General features: G+C 42.2%; 1 protein-coding gene across 9 annotated transcripts in view; it reads right to left on the bottom strand.

Moving 5' to 3' along the window:
- The window catches only part of LOC139545549 (citron rho-interacting kinase-like), a 58,176-nt gene that overhangs the window by 1,474 nt on the left and 35,899 nt on the right, over positions 1 to 20,803 (bottom strand). For 3 of the 9 annotated variants that reach the window (XM_071353453.1, XM_071353455.1, XM_071353456.1), the window contains 17 exons: positions 20,615 to 20,638; positions 17,769 to 17,942; positions 17,448 to 17,628; positions 17,069 to 17,157; positions 16,775 to 16,879; positions 16,499 to 16,668; positions 12,280 to 12,324; positions 11,279 to 11,359; positions 10,981 to 11,116; positions 10,719 to 10,858; positions 10,507 to 10,599; positions 10,170 to 10,278; positions 9,653 to 9,781; positions 9,385 to 9,465; positions 9,124 to 9,202; positions 1,973 to 2,146; positions 739 to 1,030 (listed from right to left, as the gene is read on the bottom strand). In XM_071353453.1, the coding sequence (XP_071209554.1) occupies positions 739 to 1,030; positions 1,973 to 2,146; positions 9,124 to 9,202; positions 9,385 to 9,465; positions 9,653 to 9,781; positions 10,170 to 10,278; positions 10,507 to 10,599; positions 10,719 to 10,858; positions 10,981 to 11,116; positions 11,279 to 11,359; positions 12,280 to 12,324; positions 16,499 to 16,668; positions 16,775 to 16,879; positions 17,069 to 17,157; positions 17,448 to 17,628; positions 17,769 to 17,942; positions 20,615 to 20,638 (2,102 nt within the window). The remainder of the gene's footprint in view (positions 1 to 738; positions 1,031 to 1,972; positions 2,147 to 9,123; positions 9,203 to 9,384; positions 9,466 to 9,652; positions 9,782 to 10,169; positions 10,279 to 10,506; positions 10,600 to 10,718; positions 10,859 to 10,980; positions 11,117 to 11,278; positions 11,360 to 12,279; positions 12,325 to 16,498; positions 16,669 to 16,774; positions 16,880 to 17,068; positions 17,158 to 17,447; positions 17,629 to 17,768; positions 17,943 to 20,614; positions 20,639 to 20,803) is intronic. The other 6 variants (XM_071353461.1, XM_071353457.1, XM_071353458.1 and 3 more) reach the window with 3 other exon arrangements.

Below are 20,803 nucleotides of genomic sequence, written 5' to 3'. Positions count from 1 at the left end.
AATGGAAGCTTGTGTGCAACAGGGAGGGGCAATAACCATTTGTTACAACATTTCTAGCCTATCTATGGGTAAGAGGGTTGACGTGTTATGTTCGTCCCACTCAGTTTTCTACCACAAAACACCAGGAAATGGCCAAAAACAGTAGAACCAACTCGTCTGCTTTTACACTATGATTTGACTATTAGATGTTCAATGTCTCTATAAAAAAAAAATATAATAATGAATAATTTCACCATTAAAACGAGCGTTCAGTTCACGTATCAGGGTTGACCTTAAAATGAATCCCTAATAACAATAATAATAAATAATCTTCAGAATTGACTTCGTCAAATCAACAAAATAACTAGGGCTCTATGATGGTGAAAACTTGGAGAAATGTTGGGGTTAGGTGGGTTAAAATCTTCCTCGAAGTCAGTGTGTGCACAGATGGACCATGTCAAAATGCTGAATTTTGGCACTTTAGCAAGTCTATATTCATATAAAAAAATCTGATTTATTGAATTTTCCATGTCTATCTTAAAGGGCACTTCATTTAATATAACAAGCTTTTACAATTTATATATTTGTGCACAATATCTACTTAAAATATTAATGGGACGCAAAGGGCACTCATTTCGTGGAATGACCCATGTAGTAATGGACTGTATTGAGTGTACCAACTTCACAATCAATCCTAACATTTTTGGCCAATTGATGTAATAGTGATGGAATTCATAGTGTGGGTGTGTATGATTGTACCTTATTGACAGGGGTGAGCTGTGTGCGGCGGTCAGAGCCGGTGTGGAGACGTTGGTGGTCGTCAAATCTCCCAGGGGATCTCTCTCTGCGGCTGTCTAGTCTGGGGCCTGGGGACTTCTCTCTGTCCAGGGGGCGTGCCGGGGACTTGTCCCGCCGGAACTCGGTTCGACCCTCCCGGTAGCGGTGCGGTGTGCTGGGCTCACGGTGAAGCCCCTCATGGCTGCCAGGGCCTGAGGCCAGACGCTTGGAGATGTGCTCTGTGTATGTGGGTGGCCCTCTCTTACTGGGGCTGCTGTAGAGACGAGCAGAAGACAAATAAATGTAAGGAGACAAATAAGCTGCTGTTGTTTCAGCTCAAATTAGAGAAAAGTCAGAGATATAACCATGACCATACAGATTTGGGCTTTAAATCGACAAAATAACAATGGCTGCGATACACTGAGCGAACAAAAAAATAAGAACACCTTGCTAATATTGAGTTGCACCATTTGCCCTCAGAACAGCCTCAATTCGTCAGGGCATGGACTCTACAAAGTGTCGAGCGTTCCACAGGGATCCTGGCCCATGTTGACTCCAATGCTTCCCACAGTTGTGTCAAGTTGGCTGGATGTCCTTTGTGTGGTGGACCATTCTTGATACACACGGGAAACTGTTGAGTGTGAAAAACCCAGCAGCGTTGCAGTTCTTGACAAAAACTGGTACGCCTGGCACCTACTGCTATACCCCGTTCAAAGGCACTTAAATATTTTGTCTTGCCCTCTGACGTACACAATACACACGTACACAATCCATGTCGTACACACGTACACAATCCATGTCGTACACACGTACACAATCCATGTCTCAAGGATTAAAAATACTTCTTTAACCTGTCTCCTCCCCTTCATCTACACTGATTGTAGTGGATTTAAGTGACATCAGTAAGGGATCATAGCTTTCACCATGTCAGTCTGTCATGGACAGAGCATGTGTTCTTAATGTTTTGTACACTCGGTGTATATTTGGCTTCCAAGCTTTGCTAACAGCAATGCAAACTCAGAACAGTAGGTGGCACTGGAGCCCCTTTCAACATTTAGCACAAGACTTGTGACGCAGTGTATCTAGTATTCTAGAGTTTCCTTTGTTTACTTGTATGTGCATCTACTACCCTTCACCATAGATTTAGTTGATGGTACAGTAGTTCCGGTCCATTAGCTAAAAGTGTGGGGTCTAGAACATGACAGAGAGAGCTTACCCGCGGCTGGAGCCGGTCCTCTGCAGCTCCCCAGACTCCCTGACCAGGTTGCCCTTGCAGCAGATGACCCGCAGCTTGTTCTGGTAGGACGAGGCCAGGTAGATGGCCCCGGAGGAGATTGCTGGACCCAGGTAACGGGGGTTAGGGATGTCCAGATGGGCTAGAACTGGAGGGCTACACACAGGTACACAGACACAAGCCTCATTTATACCTGGTTCTAACATGCTTCCTTTGTCTTGATCTGATCCACATTGTGATTGTGCCCACGTTGTAGCCGTTACATCTACACATGGTAGTAAAATGTGTCTCTTTTGCGTCCACTGTGTCCAGATATGCTGTTCCCTCCCGGTATGCAAATCATTTGACAGATATTCTTTCAAAAGAATATTTGTATTTATTTGACATAAAAATACATCCCCTCATGAATGGTCTACCATATAGTCAGTTAGACAGATTTGGACAGCAATGCAATGCAAAAAAAAAGACAAATTCAAAATGAGAGACTACAAGGACAAAACTTGATGCTGCAATGATGATGAAAATATTTCATAAACCAAGAGAGGAATTGCTAAAAACTCAACCAAAGAAGAAAAACAACGCAACTGTCTTTTGCACCAAGTACACCGAGTGTTTGGAGAAAATGAAAGCAATCCTGAAAAAGCACTAGAATATTCTGCAATCGCACACCTCTTCAAGGAACCCCTACTGGTGGTCTATAAGCGTGATCGCAATATTGGAGATCTGACCTGCCCCCTGAGTCCACTCAAACACTCTTGACACCCATTCCAAATGGAAACTACAAATGTGGCTAGTGCAACAGCACTATAAAAACATCCTTCTTCAGACACCCACATACAGGTTGAAAAATCCCTGTTAGGGGTATCACCTCATCACCTGTTCATGTGGAAAAGCCTACAAAGGGAGGCTTACTGGATATATCCAATCTAAAAACATTGACCCCTAGTGGTCTGAATATTGACTTTGATCTCAGGCCCTTATGAACAATTCTCTCTTTTATGAACAAGTCTTATTAATTGATCTATTCTTTCTACAGCTTATCAGCATACAACCAATATGTTCCCCCTGTTGATGATGCTTATTATGCATTAAGGTTGAACCAAAAGATCACATGTAACAAATATAATGAAATAGGAAACAATTAAATATGTGAAATTGAATTAAACAATAATGTATGTTGATGCTAATATTATGTACAATATTAAATTGTTTCCATATGATAACAATAGCCTAATATATTAAATATGCCATAAACGATAGTTTTTTAACAGTTTCACTCAATTCATTCTAATTGACTTAATCATTATGACACACCCCTCACTATTGTCATTGGTTGCACTAATTGCTCTGTTTGTCTACATAACCTGGTTCAAGAGTTCATGACATTACCCTGAAGAAGGCACAGTGATGCTGAAAGGTTGGTGATTTACCCAATAAATGACTGGGAGTTTATATATGGAGTGTGTGACTCTTTATTTTTTATAGCTCTAAGACGCATATTGATGCCATAAGGTAATGGTGTAACTTGTCAATGATTTTAGAGGGCAAGATAATGATGGCTTAAATGATTTCACTGTCCAGATCTGTCTACACTTGTAAGATATCCAAACACAATGCTTTTGACTACCTCCGGATCTGGTCAGAAAGATCACAATCCGATCACAATGTGTCTTAATCGTTTACATCTGTCTGAAAATGTGGGCACAATCAGAATGTTGACAAGATCAGGACAAAGGATGCATTATTAGAACCAGGTATAAACAGGGCTATAAATGCAGGGTTAGGACCAAGGCCTACATTCAATCAGCTAGAGCGTTAAACAGCGTTAAACAGCGTTGGCCGAGATCTGCATAACATATGTTTTGGCGGTGTTGGACGTGTAACTGCTGTATGAGCTGGCAAATACCGTAGGTGAGAGGCTTCTTGTGAGTCACAAAACACTCCATTATTATTATTCCTACTGCGTTAAGGCACCTCGGCTACGCGAAGCGAACGTATGTGCTCACATACTCCCTAAAGACCTTCGCTTGAAAAACGATAAACGGCAATATTACTGTTTGTCCCTCTTGAGCCATCGTAGCAACAACATACCAAGAAACACTTCCTCTAAATAGTCAGAATGAATTTAGATGTTTCTGGCAAGGGGGTCTTTGTCTGCAATTTTAACTAGGATAACTAAGATGTTTGGTTCAGTTCTTAAGTGAAAAAATGGGAATGAAAACTAGTCTTCTCTTGTTGGATGACAACAAACACTTCATGTTCAGGAGTAGTACTGTTATGACAACAAACACTCCTACTCGTAGTAGTACTGTTGACCAATCACCGACGAAGGGGTGTCGACTTCGGCTACTAAAGTCTTTGTACGAACAGCCCCCCAAAAAACCTGCCAAAGACCAAAATGAACAAAAACGTCACAAATTGTTGCCATAATGCAGAAACTGTTTAGCTTTTAAACGTTAAAAATGACACTAGGAAGTATAGGCTCTATCGATTTTAGATATAATGTCAAACCATTGTTAGGCTAATGTATGTTTTCATGATCATTTTGATGGGGGGGATTTATAGCCATTTACATCAGTATTATTCGAGTGTTTAACATTTTTAAGCTTACTGTATGCTTCCCAGTAGAAACAGTTTGCGCATATCATAGAAACATTTTTGTACGTTTTTGGTCTTTGGCGGTTTTATTTTCCTTTTTTCCAACAACAATAAATATTGAGTCAAAATTCGGTAGCCGAAGTCTATGTCCCTTCGTCAGTGATTGGTCAACAGTACTAGGAGTAGTAACATGCAGTTTGTCATTCAACACGACTGCACCAAACAGCTTAGCTAAATGTACAACTGTGCGATAAAGACCTGCTTGGCAAAAACTTAAATTAATGACCGTTTTCTTGATTTATCTTAGATTAATTCTGACTATTTTGAGAAAGTGTTCAAAACACATTTTGTTTGTCACAGACTTCATTAACAACTGGTGTAGACTAACAGTGAAATGATGACTTAGTACTTATGGGTCCTTTTCCAACAATGCAGAGTTAAAGATATATAAATGGAAACAGTGACACGATGAATAAATACACAGTGAATAACGTGTAAAAATAGCATGGCTGTATACAGGGAGTACCAGTACAGAGTCAATGTGCAGGGGTACGAGGTAATTGAGGTAGCTATGTACATATAGGTAGGGGTAAAGTGATTAGGCAACAAGATAGAAAATAGACAGTAGCAGCAGTGTGTGTGTGAGGGTATGTAGGGTGTGTATTGAGGTCTAAATACAGTATGTGCCAGAGTGTGCATAGGGTCAGTGCAAAAAACGGTCAATGCAGGTAGTCAGAGTAGCCATTTGATTAGCTATTAGCAGTCTTGTTTAGCATTCATATGGCTTGGGGGTAGAAGCGGTTCAGGGTCCTGTGGGACGTTCTCACCACCCTCTGTTGCGCCTTGTGCTCGGGTTTCTTTCAGTTACTGTACCAAGCGGTGATGCAGCCAATCAATATGCTCTCAATGATGCAGATGTAGAACTTTTTAAGGATTTGAGGGCCCATGTCAAATCTTTTCAGCATCCTGAGGGGAAAGTGGCGGTGCCAGTCTACTGTGTGGTTGTGTGTGGACCATGTTAATTCCTTAGTGATGTGGACACCGAGGAACTTGAAGCTCTCGACCCGCTCCACTACAGCCCAATCGATGTGAATGGGGGCATACTCGCCCCTCCATTTCCTGTAGTCCACAATCAGCTCCTTTGTCTTGCTGACATTGAGGGAGAGGTTGTCTTGGCTGCCAGGTCTCTGACCACCTCCCTATAGACTGCCTCATTGTTGTCAGTGTTCTGGCTATGAGGTTGCTACAGGGGCTCAAGAGGGACAAACAACAGTAATATTGCAGATTTTTTTTCAAATTTTTGAAGTGAAGGTCATTAGGGAGTATGAGCACAAAGACAGCTGCTTCGGCTGCATGAACTTCTAACTCGGCTGCATGGGGATTTGTCAGATTATAGTCGGGTGTGGTTTTGTTTCGTCCAATGGCAGTGTCCACGATAAGGTAAAGGCGCTAACACGGGACGAATGTTGTCATTAAAACATTGTTTGTTTGGTTGACAAGATGAACTCTGCTCATTGGTCAATCATGCGCGGCGGACACTCGACTTCTGCAAATTTCATATTTTGTCGCCTCGAGCTGCAAGCCAACTGCTTGTGTTTTTCAGGACGCTGCCCTACTCCCATTGAAGTCTGAGACCTTTGCCGCTTACGGCGACCCGTGTGTAAGCGCACCTAACCTGCAGTCAATTGACCAAATTCCCCTCTACTGGCCTCATGGGTCAACTGTTCTTAATATTTTTTGTAATTTCAGAATTAATCAACATTTTTGTTTAAAATCTGGTATTTCTATGTCAAACGTTTTAGTTATACAGTGGCCTCCGTAATTATTGGGACAGTAAAGCACTTTCTTTTTTTGGCTCTATACTTCAAATGTTTGGATTTGAAATGCTATGATGTTATGACTGTCAGCTTCAGTTTGAGGGTGTTTTCATCCATATCGGGTGAACTGTTTAGAAATTACAGCACTTTGTACATAGTCCCCCAATTTTAGGGAACCAAAAGTATTGGGACAAATTCACTTATACAGTGCATTCGGGAAGTATTCAGACCCCTTGACTTTTTCCACATTTTGTTACGTTACAGCCTTATTCTAAAATTGATTGATGACAAATTGTTTTATTTAATCTACACACAATACCCCATACTGACAAAGCGAAAACTGGTTTTAAGAAAATGTTGCACAAAACAAAAAATACCTTATTTACATAAGTATTCAGAGCCTTTGCTATGATACTCTAATTGAGCTCAGGTGTATCCTGTTTCCATTGATCATCCTTGAGATGTTTCTACAACTTTATTGGAGTACACATGTGGTAAATTCAATTGCTTAGACATGATTTGGAAAGGCACACACCTGTGTGTATATAAGGTCCCACAGTTGACAGTGCATGTCAGAGCAAAAACCAAGCCATGAGGTTGAAGGAATTGTCCATAGAGCTCCGAGACAGGATTGTGTCGAGGCACAGATCTGGGGAAGAGTACCAAAAAATGTCTGCAGCATTGAAGGTCCCCAAGAACAGTTACCTCCATCAATCTTAAATGGAAGAAGTTTGGAACCACCACTCTTCCTAGAGCTGGCCACCCGGCCAAACTGAGCAATCGGGGGAGAAGGGCCTTGGTCAGGGAGGTGACCAAGAACCCGATGGTCACTCTGACAGAGCTCTAGAGTTCCTCTGTGGAGATGGGAGAACCTTCCAGAAGGACACCCATCTCTGGAGCACTCTACCAATTAGGCCTTTATGGTAGAGTGGCCAGACGGAAGCCACCCCTCAGTAAAGGCACATGACAGCCCACTTGGAGTTTGCCAAAAGGCGCCTAAAGACTCTCAGACCATGAGAAACAAGATTCTCTGGTCTGATGAAACCAAGATTGAACTCTTTAGCCTGAATGCCAAGTGTCACGTCTGGAGGAATCCTGGCACCATCCCTACGGTGATGCATGGTGGTGGCAGCATCATGCTGTGGGGATGTTTTTCAGCGGCAGGGACTGGGAGACTAGTCAGGATCGAGGGAAAGATGAATGGAGCAAAGTACAGAGAGATCCTTGATGAAAACCTGCTCCAGAGCGCTCAGGACCTCAGACTGGGGCGAAGGTTCCCCTTCCAACAGAACAGCGACCCTAAGCACACAGCCAAGACAAAGCAGGAATGATTTCGGTACAAGTCTCTGAATGTCCTTGAGTGGCCCAGCCAGCGCCCGAACTTGAACACGATCAAACATCTCTGGAGTGACCTGAAAATAGCTGTGCAGCGACGCTCCCCATCCAACCTGACAGAGCTTGAGAGGATCTGCAGAGAAGAATGGGAGAAACTCTCCAAATACAGGTTTGCCAAGCTTGTAGCTTCATAGCCAAGAAGACTCACGGCTGTAATCACTGCCAAAGGTGCTTCAACAAGGTACTGAGTAAAGGGTCTGAATACTTATGTTTTTATTTTTTTTACTGTTTTTGCTTTGTCATTATGGGGTATTGTGCATAGATTGAATAAGAATAAGGCTGTAACGTAACAAAATGTGGGAAAAGTCAAGGGGTCTGAATACATTCCGAATGAACTGTATGTGTATTAAAGTAGTAAAAAGTGAAGTATTTGGTCCCATAGTCATAGAACACAATGACTACATCAAGCTTGTGACTCATTTGTTGGATGCATTCTCTGTTTGCTTGGGTTGTGTTTCAGATTATTTTGTGCCCAATATACATTAATGTTAAATAATGTATTATGTCATTTTGGGGTAACTTTTATTGTAAATAAGAATAGAACACTTCTACATTAATGTGAATGCTACAATGATTACGGATAATCCTGACAGAATCGTGAATAATAATAACAAATATCATACACTCCCAAAAATGCTAACCTTCCTTGTTATTGTAGTGGTGAGAGGTTAGCATGTCTTGGGGGTATGATATTTGTGCGTCTGTAACTTTCTCACTCATCATTATTCACAATTCATTCAGGATTATCCGTAATCATGGTAGCATCCACATTAATGTTTAAGTGTTGAGAAACATATTCTATTCTTATTTCCAATAAAAATTATTCCAAAATGACACAACCCATGTGTGTGAGGTGTATACTTTCATTTCAAAGTAGATTTAAGACTACCAACAAAAGCTGTATGACCCTGATTTAGCCCACTGCAGTAAAAGGTTAAAAGGTTAATGCAAGCTGCTTGTGGATTTGACAGCTCCAGTTCCACCTCTGACACTGCCAAAACAACCGATGCGGATGTCAATCTGATTTCATCTAGCCCCAAGTCTGGAAATACAATACCCGTCATTCAATTCAGAGAGTTGAGAGGAATGAATAACATCATGCTAAAATCAATCATGTCTGCCATTTAGCACAATGGATGAATAGAAAATGAAAATCAGACATGGGGGAACGTTATTGGAGATCACTTCTCTATTCTTGTGTGCGTTCTTCTCAATTTGTGGCATTGATTGTGGTCGCATAGGCCTACTCAGACAAATACTGATGCGTTTGTCATGTGCAAGTTCTTATTGTGTGAGGTTGTGTTTCGGTCGTTTTTTCTTTACCCAAGTGCAGCATGTCCCTGAACCTCGATCACATCCAAGGAGTTAAAGTATGTCACAAACAGGTAGGGTTCTCTGTAAGCTGTTCAAGACAGATAAGGAAAAGGTTACATTACAAAAGTCACGAAATACGCTACTGGTACTCAGATTCACATTTCTAGCAATGTTCTTGTTATGACAATACTACATCAAATCCACCACAATGCATACCACTTTGTTAGAACTGTACTATGTGAAGAATCAGCTACTGTATACTGTACACACCAAAGGCCAGGGGCAGACGACTCCATTTGATTTCTTCAGTGCGGCTCCTTCGTCCGTATGCGTCCACAAACACTCCAAACTCTGTGACAGAACAATAGTCCTTAACTACTGTGTCGATGAATGTACCTTGGAATGTTTTACAATCATTCTGTGGTTGTGTGGGGGCAATACAACACATTTTATGCAATATGTACAGTAAAACAGGTAATACAATATCACCACGGTAAGATGAATTTATTGCAATTGCAAATGTCAAGACAGATCTCACCATGGAAGCAGAGCAGGTACTCCTCCTTCTGCAGAGTGCTGGTGACCTGCATTATGGAGATGGGGAAGCTATGGGAGGAGGAAGCAAACACCGCAGAGGCCAGCGACATGTCCTTCTTATCCAGGAACTCTACGGAGGCGACACAGTGTATAACACGCTCTCTGTCACAGATAGGCTGGTAGGTAGCATAGTGGTTAAGAGCGTTAGGCCTGTAACCTGAAGGTCACTGGTTCTAATCCCGAGCCGAATAGGTGAACAATCTGTTGATGTGCCCTTGAGCAAGGCACTTAACCCTAAATGCTCATGCAAGTTCTGGATAAGCGCATCTAAAATGTAAATATAGAATCAGCATTAGATTAACCATGGAAATGATTTAGTGGCATCAACATTTAACACGTGAATAGTAGAGTGGCTTATTTACATGTAGCATTTTTCGATTGGTCACATTTCATTTTCTGGTACTCATGAGTTCCAGTGGGTTTACTGAGAGAAACGAACAACAACGAAAACCACTAACCCTCCAGGACATACTGCTTCATCTCAATCTCATAGAATTTGTTGGTGCCGATGATGATGCTGTAGCTGGTCAGGTGGATGCAGCTGCAGGGCTCCAGAGTCTCTATCTCCTGATGGAGGGGTGGCGGAAGGAGGTTGTTAGAGAACTAGCGAGGGAAAACAACTGATGGACTGATAGGAGGAACAGACTTTTCTTCAGTTGCAGTTCAATATAAATGAGGTGCATGTCTAGTCACTGTGAGCTGTCTTGTGGGTCAATTTAATTTCCTCTGTAACCAGAAAGTGATGTGTTGATCGTTCCATCTGATCCTTTGTTTCAACTTTGAGGTGATACTCACCTTGCGAATGCAGAACTTGTTGAGATTGTCATTGTAACGCAGAATTGTAATCTTGTTAGGCATTGCTGCACAGATACAAGGCCCATTATCTATCTGTAGACAGACACATCCAGAAAGTCAGTGACAGTTATGATAAGGGATAAGCATTTCTTCGATCAAAGGATGACCAATTGAATCAATGCCCCCAACCCCTGAAAAACCACTAGACTTACTCTGCCTGCAGAGAAGAGGTGGCAGCCCTTGACCGTCTCAAAGATAAATGGTTCCAGTTCAGACTGGGCAGGCAGGTGGGACTGGGCCAGAGACTGCTTCACCTTTTTAATCTCCACCAGACACAGCGCCCTCTCATCCCCTACAGGCCAAACACAGACATTACCCCTCCCTTCAATTCAGTCTGACAAATAAATGAGACAGTTGACGATGTACTGTATATATGTGCTGTTAGCACTGATTGAGTCAAGTCGGCTTTCATACCAACAATCATCAGCAGTTTCTCATGCTCCTTCATGATGTGGATCTGGAAGACGGAGCCCAGGCCAGGGATGTGGGTCAGGGAGTTCTTGATTACATTCAGGGCGTACAGACCCTCCTCAGAGCCCACTAACACTATCTGTGAGAAGGGAAACAACACACGTCACTGATAGTGTACTGTACACTGTGGGACTACATGAAGTGCATATGTTATCAACACACATGTAAAAGTGGTAAGGCGGAAGAGAAAAACGATCAACCCATACTACTCAAAAGTCTAGTTTCCTCTTCATTATATTACCTGGTCTGTGAGGGGGAGAGTACAGTTGATGTCAAGCCTGTCATCTCCCTCCAGCTTCAGCAGAGAGTTCCCAAGCAGTTTCTGGTGGACGGGAGACAGAAACACAGGGTCAGGAGGCTCACAGATTCAGTATGGTGGGAGAGGCACAGTCGGGAAGCTGTCAGGCTTTGCATAGGAACAGAAAGAGGGTCTATATTAAGGTAGTTGGGTGGGTGCAGAAACAGGGTAATCAGGCAGAGTGAATAGGGGGTAGAGACTCCACAAAAGGGGTGTCAAACTCATTCCACGGAGGGCTGAGTTTCTGTGGGTTTTGGTTTTTTCCAATCAGCTAAAGACCTAGACCACCAGGTGAGGGGCGTTCCTTACTAATTAGCGACCTTAATTCATCAACCAAGGACAAGGATGGAGCGAAATCCCACGGACATCCGGCCCTCCGTGAAATGAGTTTGACACGGGCTCTACATGGTAAGACGTGAAAGCTGACGGTACTACCAGACAGACCACTTGTCCTGGCTACAGGAAGGCCTATCGTGTGCATAGGGCTGGTTATATCACTGTAATAGGCTTTGTGATGAGTATGTTCACTCATCAGGAAAGTTGAACACCTCGCAAAACATGACACATCTAACATTTGAGTAAAGAAATATACAGCGAAAAAGGCTATCCAATGATCTGATCACAAAACATCTAATCAAAGATATTGAACAAAAGATAGTTGCCAGGTGCTACAACAGTCAGACAGTCACTCACAGTAAACACAACTTTGATAAGACAATAGAGGAAAGGATGGTGAGGATGACCAGCGTGTGGTCACAGCGTGAGGTGAACAGCAGGAAAGATGACCACGCGCTCAAGACAAACATGCACAGAATTATTCTGTTTTGTCATTGTAAATGTACTGTAATCGTAAATGTATTATAATTGTAATTGTGTGTATAAAGTGCCTGTGTGTCTGGTATCAACAGGAAAGCAGACAAAAGTAGCCTTGTTAGACTCTTTACCTGGACCAGAGGAGACAGAACCATCTGTTTTTTGGACACAGCAGCCTATGTGCAGTGAAACCCCATGGAGCAGGCAGAATAGAGCAAATCACCAAAACATGCCCACATACAGGGACATACAGTATGACATGATGAAAAAGCAACAAACAGGAATGAGAGAAAGTGAGAGAGAGAAGAAGAGGGACAATTAACGCCACATATAAGAGACATCATGGATTATTTATAAAACTTTACTGCTGCAGTAAAATATTAAAAAACAAAACAATTCACAATTATTTATACAGATTTAATGGATGCATGCATTATACTCAGGGTCCTATCAAGCATACAAGTATGCTGTATCGAAGAATAAATCTAATGGTAAATGTAAAGTATAACCCTCATACAGTAAAAATGCTGTTTTAACCTTTGATGAGTCAGACCTCAGGCATCCAAACAGAGCAACTACCTTAAAAGACAATAGCCAGGGAAACAGGTCTATATATCCACCTGGTATTAATGACAGATATATAATGTAGGTGAAAGCTGAATGAGGACCGACACTTTCCACCATTTACCAAACTCTTATAGTAAACGATGAGTTCTCTCTTGTTGCTGAGTGAGCCCTGTCATTAACTGTTGAGAGTTGAGCACAACCAGGATGTGGACATGAAGTTAGGGTTAGGGTTGAACTGGGATGGGGGACATGAAGTTAGGGTTAGGGTTGAACTGGGATGGGGACATGAAGTTAGGGTTAGAGTTGAACTGGGATGTGGACATGAAGTTAGGGTTAGGGTTGAACTGGGATGTGGACATGAAGCTAGGGGTAGGGTTGAACTGGGATGTGGACATGAAGCTAGGGGTAGGGTTATTGTTGTGGTTGTGGTTGAGGATATGGTTAGGGTTGAACTGGGATGTGGACATGAAGTTAGGGTTAGAGTTGAACTGGGATGTGGACATGAAGCTAGGGTTAGAAATGAACTGGGATGTGGACATGAAGCTAGGGTTAGGGTTGAACTGGGATGTGGACATGAAGCTAGGGTTAGAGTTGAACTGGGATGTGGACATGAAGCTAGGGTTAGAGTTGAACTGGGATGTGGACATGAAGCTAGAGTTAGAGTTGAACTGGGATGTGGACATGAAGCTAGAGTTAGAGTTGAACTGGGATGTGGACATGAAGCTAGAGTTAGGGTTGAACTGGGATGTGGACATGAAGCTAGGGTTAGAGTTGAACTGGGATGTGGACATGAAGCTAGAGTTAGAGTTGAACCGGGATGTGGACATGAAGCTAGAGTTAGAGTTGAACCGGGATGTGGACATGAAGCTAGGGTTAGAGTTGAACCGGGATGTGGACATGAAGCTAGGGTTAGAGTTGAACCGGGATGTGGACATGAAGCTAGGGTTAGGGTTGAACTGGGATGTGGACATGAAGCTAAGGTTAGGGTTGAACCGGGATGTGGACATGAAGTTAGGGTTATTGTTAGGGTTAAGGCTGCGGTAAGGTTAGGGCTAGGCAGTGGTGTAAAGTACTTAAGTAAAAAATACTTTAAAGTACTACTTAATTGTACTGAAGAAAAATATAAACACAACATGTAAAGTGTTGGTCCCATGTTTCATGATCTGAAATAAAAGATCACAGAAATGTTCCATATGCACAGTAAGCATATTTCTCTCAAATTTTGTGCACAAATTTGTTTTCATCCCTGTTAGTGAGCATTTCTCCTTTGCCGAGATAATCCATCCACCTGACAGGTGTGGCATATCAAGAAGCTGATTAAACAGCATGATCATCACACAGGTGCACCTTGTGCTGGGGACAATAATAGGTCATTCCAAAATGTGCAGTTTTGTCACACAACACAATGCCACAGACGTATCACGTTTTGTGGGAAAATGCCATTGCCATGCTGACTGCAGGAATGTCCACCAGAGCTTTTGCCAGATAATTGAATGTTAATTTCTCTACCATAAGCCGCCTCCTACGTCATTTTAGAGAATTTGGCAGATCGTCCAACCGGCCTCACAACCGCAGACTACGTGTATGGCATATTTGGGCTAGCGGTTTGCTGATGTCAACGTTGTGAACAGAGTGCCCCACGGTGGCGGTGGGGTTATGTTATGGGCAGGAATAAGCTACGAACAATGAACAGAATAGAATTTTATCTATGGTAATTTAAATGCACAGAGATACCATGACAAGATCCTGAGACCCATTGTCGTTGTCATTCATCCGCTGCCATCGCCCCATGTTTCAGCATGATAATGCACGGCCCTATGTTGCAAGGATCTGTACACAATTCCTGGAAACTGAAAATGTCATGGCCTGTATACTCACCAGACATATCACCCATTGAGCATGTTTGGGATGCTCTGGATTGACATGTATGACAGCATGTTCCAGTTCCTGCCAATATCCAGCAACTTCGTACAGCCATTGAAGAGGAGTGGGACAACATTCCACAGGCCACAATCAACAGCCTGATCAACTCTATGCGAAGGAGATGTGTCACGCTGAATGAGGCAAATGGTGGTCACACCAGATACTGACTGGTTTTCTGATCCACGCCCCTAACTTTTTTTAAGGTATCTGTGACCATCAGGTGCATATCTGGATTCCCAGTCATGTGAAATCCATAGACTAGGGCATTATGAACTTATTTCAATTGGCTGATTTCCTTATACTGTATGAACTGTAACTCAGTGACAACTTTGGAGTTGTTGCATGTTGCATTTATATTTTTGTTCGGTACAGTTTTTGGGGGTATCTGTACTTTACTGTACTATTTATAGTTTTGACAACGTTTACTTTTACTTCACTACATTCCTAAAGAAAATAACTTTTTACTCCATATATTTTCGCTGACACCCAAAAGTACTCGTTACATTTTCCAATTCATTTTCCAATTCAGGCACTTATCAAGACATCATCCCTGGTCATCCCTATTGCCTCTGATCTGGTAGACTCACTAAACACAAATGCTTCGTTTGTAGTGTTGGAGTGTGCCCTTGGCTGTCCATACATTTAAAAAACAAGAAAATGGTGCCTTCTGGTTTGCTTAAACCAGTTAAATGTAACTAAATGTATTCGAAAAGTAATTATGTATCATAAGAGAGCCATAAAAAACCACTAGTAATGCTGCATATTCAATGAAAGGTTAAAATCTCACCTTTCTGGTAAAAATAGTTCTCAGTTGCTGAGGTGTAGTCACTTTTGAGGACACAAGCTCAAGTGCACAGTACAGATATGATAAAAAAAATAGGCAAATATGAAATATTTTATACAATGTATTAGTATTCAACAAAACTGTATGAATAAGGCTTGACATGACTTATCTGGTTTCTAAATATAGCATAATCAAATGATGAAATGACTAACTACAAGACTTCACTTTCCTTATAACTGTACAATACATATTTGTATGTTTAGGGTTAGAGAAAATGTGCATATTTTCTAAAGTGAGACATTCGTTGTGAACAGAGCTCTAGCTTGACTTCCTGAACTCGTTAGGATCTCATATTAATCTTGTCCATCTGTGACAAACAGAAAGTGTTTTTTGTTTAAAATCTAATAATTATTTGGATTAATCGCAATAAATCGATCTACCGTGATGACACCACTCTCTCCTGCTGCACTACGATGTAATGATTGCAGGCATGTGCTTTGTCAGTGGCTGTGATGTAGGGTTCAGCCAGGAGTTGATGCACAGCCAAAAGAGCGAATGAAATAGTTGGAGGGACATCCATCCCAGCTTCTAGTGGTTTCAGATTTCACATCCTATGTCACACAGGCTCAGAAAATATACTTGGTGCCCATGGGAGCCAAGGCTATTGCTCAATGCAACCTAGTTCAATTTACAGCGTCCAGAGATCGATTTATAAGCAAAAATGTCAGTCAGAAGAGGTACCAAGAGGATTTATAAGGAATTTGAATTATTTATACTTTTACTTTTGATACTTAAGTATATTTTAGCTATAACATTTACCTTTAATACTTAAGTATATTTAAAACCAAATACTTTTAGACACTTCCACAAGTAGTATTTTACTGGGTGACTTTTACTTGAGTCATTTTCTATCAAGGTATCTTTACTTTTACTCAAGTATGACAATTGGGTACTTATTCCACCACTGGGGCTAGGGTAAGGTTTAGGGTTAGGGTAAGGTTTAGGGTTGTGTGTATGTGTGTCAGTAAGTAATTATAGTAATTTAACTCCATAGTGGTGAGTACTGTGGTACTCACTGCATCTGCCTCAGCCTTCTCCCGAGATGCTCGCCCCCCTGCCACCACAGACTCCAGCACGGCCACCCAACGCTGCTTGTCTGGGAAACTGGGAGCCATGAAGTACAGAGTCTGTCCGGGCCAGCACGACGTGTGGGGGTGGGACTCCAGCTTCAGCACATACGGCACATCTACACACATCACAGCACAGTGAGGGAACGAGGGAAACAGTTCATTCCTAAGCACAGATCATGATACTACTAATAAGTTAACAAGTCGGACACAAGTTTGGTGTACCTGACTTTGCGGTGTTGGGCAGCTCAGACGCCCCGACAGCTCCGTGCACCATCACCTCTCCATCAGACAGACACAGCTCAAACTCATCCAGTGGCTTCACTGAGTCTGAACAACACAAACAGAGGGAAATCAACATTCACTAAGAAATACACAGACTGAAAGGCACCAACTGGCAGCAATCAAGAACACTGTAAGCTAAATGAAATAAAAATGAATTGTTACCAAAATAAATAGGAAATAGTTCAACCTATTTCATAATCATATGTACTGTAGGGACAGGAAAGGGAGTGAGACCTTCTCTGGGCTCTGTTTCATAGATGGTCACCTTGGTCCCATCCAGCACCACATACTTCCTCTCCCAGCCCTGGCCACGCTTCCCATTCCTACAGAACAAACATGTCTGTCACAGGGCCAGCAGCATAGACTATCACAGAGATAGTCAATGCCTAGAACAGATGAGGATAATACTGTAGCCTACAACTATACTTTAGAACTAAAGAAACATCTCAGATCAAATCAAATACAGTATGAGGGATTAGCAATCAGTCTAAATGCAATCAACTTGAAGGGTAAGCAGACAGGCAGTGTTGATCTATAGTATAGTCCTATTAGTCAAATTTGTTTCACAGTAGTAGTGGGTATGAAGTCCACACACCAGAATTAACAGACCCACCTGGGCTGCTTCATCCACCCCTCCAGGCGAACATGTCCGCTGGCCTCTTTGAGCTGCAAGCCAGGGGAGCTGCCTTTGTCCCGGCACAGCGCCTCAGCCATGTGCAGGGCACAGTCCCCAGGCAGGCCGCACGTGGCAGGAAGACAGGGGGAGCATTTTGGATGGCACAAAGCATGACATTCTGAAGGAGAGAAGAAAACTGTTCAAACTAGGAATGCCAGAATCACAGTACTATATGAGCCACCCTTCTGAAAAAGCCTTGCTCAACAGAAATGTGCCTGATCATTGTGATGGGGAGTGGATGGTTGGAACGTAACATACCGACACAGGTGGCTGCCTGGCGACCAAAGTGCACGGTATCCAGGCACACAGTACACTTGGCAGCCCTCATGTTGAGTCCCACGGTGAAGCGGTGAGGGGTGTTGTGGTGAATGCTCTCCCTCTGCCTCCCCCTCTCCCTGTCCCTCTGACTGTCCTTCATGCGATGGCCATACTCTGAACACAGCCAGGAAAGACAGTGAGGAGGGACAGTATCTATAGCAACCACAATTATCGTTTTTTTTTTTCAACAACGAAAAAATCCAGTGCACTGTGCCATGTCAGTTGTGCAAGTGAGGCAACGAAAAGGAAGCATCACCAACATAATGTTAAAACGTTAAAGATAAGAGGATCTGAAATTAAAAGGTAAATCATATTGATCCCAACATTCACCAGTGATCAGTTCATAACTGGAACTTAACACATGCATCCAGGAATCTTCTCATTGAGGGAACAGGATGAATATGTTCCAACCAGTGGAGGCTGCTGAGAGGAGGACGGCTCATAAGAATGGCTGGAACGGCGTGAATGGAATGGCATTAAACACATAGAAACCAAGTGTTTGATATATTTGAAAACATTCCACTTATTCCCGCTCCAGCCATTACCACGAGCCCGTCCTCTCCAATTAAGGTACCACCAACCTCCTGTGGTTTCTACATTGCAGTATAAGGTGAAAAGCTGAAAAGAAACCCCCCTCTGTAAGGTGTGCAGGTCTGGGTTGCAGTGGTTCAAGGTGCAGAGCAGATAGCTGCCTGAGAGTCAATGGATTGGAGTGTAGGCAAACAGAAGTAAAGGCAATTGCTTCAGATTTCCAAAGCTGTGCACTTAGAGGGAGGAAAGTTTAGCTCAAGAACAGAGAACTATGGAAATGTTTTCAGTCTCATTTCTCCAAGTAGAATACAGACACATACACTGTGTGTCACAAACACATAATGGCTTTTTTAACATGATATGTTGATTTTATGTTAGCTGGTAATGTCCAATCATCCAATATGCTGGTTTGAATTACATTTCTACAATGATTTACCTGACGCAAGCCAGGAATGAAAATGTCTTTATGATTTATGTACAGCACCAGTCAAAAGTCTGGACACACCTACTCCTTCAAGGGTTTTTCTTTATTTGTGCTATTTTCTAAATTGTAATGTTACAGTGTTAAAGAAATCTAAATACATTTTATATTTGAGATTCTTCAAAGTAGCCACCCTTTGCCTTGATGACAGCTTTGCACACTCTTGGCATTCTCTCAACCAGCTTCATAAGGTAGTCACCTGGAATGCATTTCAATTAACAGGGGTGCCTTGTTAAAGTTAATTTGTGGAATTTCTTTCCTTCTTAATGCGTTTCAGCCAATCAGTTGTGTTGTGACAAGGTAGGAGTGGTATACAGAAGATAGCCCTATTTTGTAAAAGACCAAGTCCATATTATGGCAAGCTCAAATAAGCAAAGAGAAACGACAGTCCATCATTACTTTAAGACATGAAGTTCAGTCAATACGGAAAATTTCAAGAACTTTGAAAGTTTCTTCAAGTGCAGTCACAAAAAAACCATCAAGCGCTATGATGAAACTGGCTCTCATGAGGACCGCCACAGGAAAGGAAGACCCAGATTTACCTTTCCTGGAGAGGATAAGTTCATTAGAGTTAACTGCACCTCAGATTGCAACCCAAATAAATGCTTCACAGAGTTCAAGTTACAGACTCAACATCAACTGTTCAGAGGAGACTGTGTGAATCAGGTCTTCATGGTCGAATTGCTGCAAAGAAACCACTACTAAAGGACACCAATAATAAGAAGAGACTTGCTTGGGCCGAGAAACCAGAGCAATGGACATTAGACTGGTGGAAATTTGTCCTTCGGTCTGATGAGTCCAAATTTGAGATTGTTGGTTCCAACTGCCATCTTTGTGAGAGGCAGAGTAGGTGAACGGATGATCTCTGCATGTGTGGTTCCCACCATAAAGCATGGAGGAGGAGGTGTGATGGTGTAGGGGTGCTTTGCTGGTGACACTGTCAGTGATTTATTTATAATTCAAAGCACACTAAACCAGCATTGCTACCACAGCATTCTGCAGCGATACGCCATCCCATCTGGTTTGCGCTTAGTGGGACTATCATTTGTTTTTCAACAGGACAATGACACAAAATACATATCCAGGCTGTGTAAGGGCTATTTGACCTAGAAGGAGAGTGATGGAGTGCTGCATCAGATGACCTGGCCTCCACAATCACCTGACCTCAACCCGATTGAGATGGGTTGGGATGAGGAAAAGCAGCCAACAAGTGCTCAGCATATGTGGGAACTCCTTCGAGACTGTTGGAAAAGCATTCCTCATGAAGCTGGTTGAGAGAATGCCAAGTGTGTGCAAACCTATCATCAAGGCAAAGGGTGGGTACTTTGAAGAATCTAATTTGTTTAACACTTCTTAGGTTATTACATGATTCCATATGTGTTAATTCATAGTTTTGACGTATTCACTATTATTCTACAATGCAGAAAATAGTAAAAATAAAGAAAAACTCTTGAATGAGTAGGTGTGTCCAAACTTTTGACTGGTACTGTATGTAAAGACATGTAAAGTTACATTCTATGAAAATACTTTAGTTACTAATTGAAGTGAATACTAATTCCAGAGGTAGAATAATTTAGTAGAGAGGCATTACTGGAAAGTGGAAACTCCAATACAAGCGTTAGAAACCAGAACTTAGCATACCATACTCTATAGAAACATCTGCCACTTGATCCCAGTGCAGAGCTTTTCAAATCTGGCCCATTCGGAGTGTGGTAGAGAGGCAAAAAAGAAGGGGGATAGCAAATTGCGGGCTCCATGAGTTAGGAGAACTTACTTTCAAAAGTGACTCTCCTTCTCTCTGTTGAGTGTGAGAGAAAAAGTACAAAGGTCTAAGGCATTAGGAGGAAGAGGAATTCTTGTAGGTCAGTAGTAGCCATCAGGAAAGCTTGCCTGAGTGATTTTAGGTCCAAGTATCTTTATTATGTCAGGGGTGGTCTATTACTTTAATTATACTGCATTATAT

This window comes from Salvelinus alpinus, chromosome 19 (assembly GCF_045679555.1).
Source record: "Salvelinus alpinus chromosome 19, SLU_Salpinus.1, whole genome shotgun sequence".
Taxonomy (NCBI): domain Eukaryota; kingdom Metazoa; phylum Chordata; class Actinopteri; order Salmoniformes; family Salmonidae; genus Salvelinus; species Salvelinus alpinus.
The sequence above is the reverse complement of the archived record's forward strand: the minus strand, read 5'-3'. Positions and strand labels throughout refer to the sequence as shown.